The sequence below is a fragment of the Octopus bimaculoides genome, chromosome 8 (assembly GCF_001194135.2).
Source record: "Octopus bimaculoides isolate UCB-OBI-ISO-001 chromosome 8, ASM119413v2, whole genome shotgun sequence".
Classification (NCBI taxonomy): Eukaryota; Metazoa; Mollusca; class Cephalopoda; order Octopoda; family Octopodidae; genus Octopus; species Octopus bimaculoides.
The window spans coordinates 87549799-87552523 of NC_068988.1; the positions used below are offsets into that span (position 1 = coordinate 87549799).

General features: G+C 34.5%; 1 protein-coding gene across 1 annotated transcript in view; it reads left to right on the top strand.

Annotated features, from left to right (window-relative positions):
- Positions 1–2725, top strand: part of LOC106880430 (glycine dehydrogenase (decarboxylating), mitochondrial) — a 98875-nt gene that overhangs the window by 85491 nt on the left and 10659 nt on the right. Inside the window, exon 22 of the mRNA XM_052970245.1 lies at positions 2181–2276. Coding sequence (XP_052826205.1) covers positions 2181–2276 — 96 coding nt within the window. The remainder of the gene's footprint in view (positions 1–2180; positions 2277–2725) is intronic.

The following is a 2725-nucleotide window of genomic DNA, read 5'->3' on the forward strand; positions in this document are numbered from 1 at the left end:
ATCCAAAATTTTTCCTTTTTTTTGTTTAAGTGGGACACAGAATTGTGAAAATCATTGTTTTACAGCAAACATACCACACCTATACTCAGCTTAGCCAAACCAATTCCTCCAGCCAAGCAGACTGTGTGAAGATGGGTTGCTACAGTATAGTGTTATTCTAATGCCCTAGTGTGGATGTGGATATTTCTTTAACCCTTTAGCATTTAAACCAGCCATATCTGGCCAAAATTTTCCATTTGTTTTATGTTGAAACTGACCAGATCCAGGCTCTTACACCTACCCTACAATGTTATTCCACATTAGATAACCACATCAGTGAAATCTCAAGGAAAAGAGATAATGCATTATTAATTAAAAACAATGTGAATCAATAAGCATTGCATTTGATAGAATAACCTGAACACTAAAGGGTTGAGGAAAGTCTGTGATTATGAGAAGATGATACTCAGTACTTACTAAAAGAGTTGCAGGTAGATTCTTTTGTATTAAATAATTGTGATGAAATATTCCAAATAAAATTTTTTCCAACCACCAGAGGGGCATAGATTTTTCCGGAAACTTATAGTGGAGCCTGGGGCAAAATAGGTTGGGAAATACTGGTGTAAACTTTTAACCAAGGATGTTCCAACCGTGACCGTATGTTTTTAGTCTTTTATTCAAATCTAGTATATCTTTGCCTTCGTTATCTAATGTGTTTCTTTTTTTAAAGATAGATTTGGCTGCTGTTTCTTGCTAGTAAAATGACCATGTAGACACTCTCTCATTGATTCAAATATGAATGCTGTTGTTTAACCTCAAGCTGGCCTCCATTGAGCAGACCTATGACCTCAGAGGCGTTCCAGCCATTACCGACTCACTATTCAGTGTGTCCATCTTCTTATTATGATAGCATATGATTTGAAGAAATTTGATTGCTATCTCTGACAAGATGATAACCACATAGAGGCCTTCATAACTGTTTAAAATTTCTAAGACATCTCAACGCTTCTAAAAAAAAAAGAAAAAAGCAAACTTCGTTTGTTTATTTATGCTTGTCGTAATTTGAATTTAACATATGAGAGCGTCTCATAAAGCGAGATTTATATATCTTAATTTGCAGAGGAATTTGTAGTGGGTAGTTTAGCTTAATCGGTCAAAGCATCGTGACATGTAATCACAGGGATGTGAGTTCGAGTCCACAGCTAGCCACCTACACTTTTCTCTGCAAAATAGGGGTAGTTTATCCTGTTCAGGCTATATTATTAGCATTATTCTGCGATTGAGAATTTAAAATCACTTCTTTAACTTTCTAAGAGTGTATTAGATTTTTATGGAGAAGTGAGCCTACTCAAAACTTCCAGTATATCTTCATATCTTCCAGTATATCTTCATGTAATCATAGCAGGAAATTTACTGCCATCTGCTGACAGCAACACTCATAGGAATAGGATTGCTTTCATGACCGTCTCGGTTAAGAGACAAAATAATCCTTTCTATTATAGGCACAAGGCCTGAAATTATGGGGTAGGGGACTAGTTGATTAAATCGACCCCAGTGTTTCACTGGTACTTAAATTTATTGACCCTGAAAGGATGAATGGCAAAGTCAACCTTGGCTGAATTTGAATTCAGAATGTAAAGCTGGACAAAATACTGCTAAGTATTTTGCCCAGCATGCTAACGATTCTGCCAGCTCACCACCTTCAAAAAGGATGCTAAAATAATAATAATAATAACAATAATAATAATAATAAGCTGAAGTGAAGACCAAGTATATAGTGCATGTGTTTAATTGGCAAAAATATTACCATCTCCAAATATAACAATATTAAATTAAATCTTTCTGCCAAAACTGCATGTTAATCTAATTTCCAGTAATCAGCTTAATAACAGCATAGTTAATTCATTTATTTTCAAAATCAATTAATATAAAGGTAGAATTTTTCAACAGATGAGATATGGTAACAAGAGGGTTAATGGCGTACTTAGAAATGTTAAGCAAGCATCATCATCATCATCACCATCATCATTATCCAACTATAAATACAATTGTTCCCACAAGTGCCAAGTCACAGCCTCCCTACCAAAACAACATAATTCATGGAACAATAAAAAAGGGAAAAACAAAATTGGGAGAGAGAAAATATCAGTGTAATCCCAGAAAAATCTTCAATCTTTAAAAGGGTTTCTCTTGTTCCTCAGATCTGGTGGCCCATGAGTTTATTGTAGATTGTAGACCTTTCAAGAAACTTGCCAACGTTGAAGCTGTTGATATTGCCAAAAGACTGCAAGATTATGGTAAGTTTGCTTTTCATTTCTCATTAATTCCTTTTATCCTTGATAATGTCAAGGCAAAATGGTGGCACAGCTATTAGCACACAACCATGAGGCACAAGCACGGATGTGAGGCATAGCCATATAGTTGGGTTTCAGGTTCAGTCTCACTGCGTGGCACTTTAGGCAAGAGCCCTAGGCCTGTCATACATGTGAGTAGATTTGGTGGACAGAAACAGAAAGAAGCCCATTATATATATATATATATATATATATTATATATATATATATACTTTTATACATATATATTTATATGTGAGTAAAAATAAATACAAAAAAAGGGGTTTTTAAAGTCTGTCATACCGGCCATGATGAAATACCACAAGGTATAGAAAATACGTATTCGCCTTTATATATTTAATCCTTTATATTGAACACTCAATATTTCATATATTCAATAAGACATATTCCAT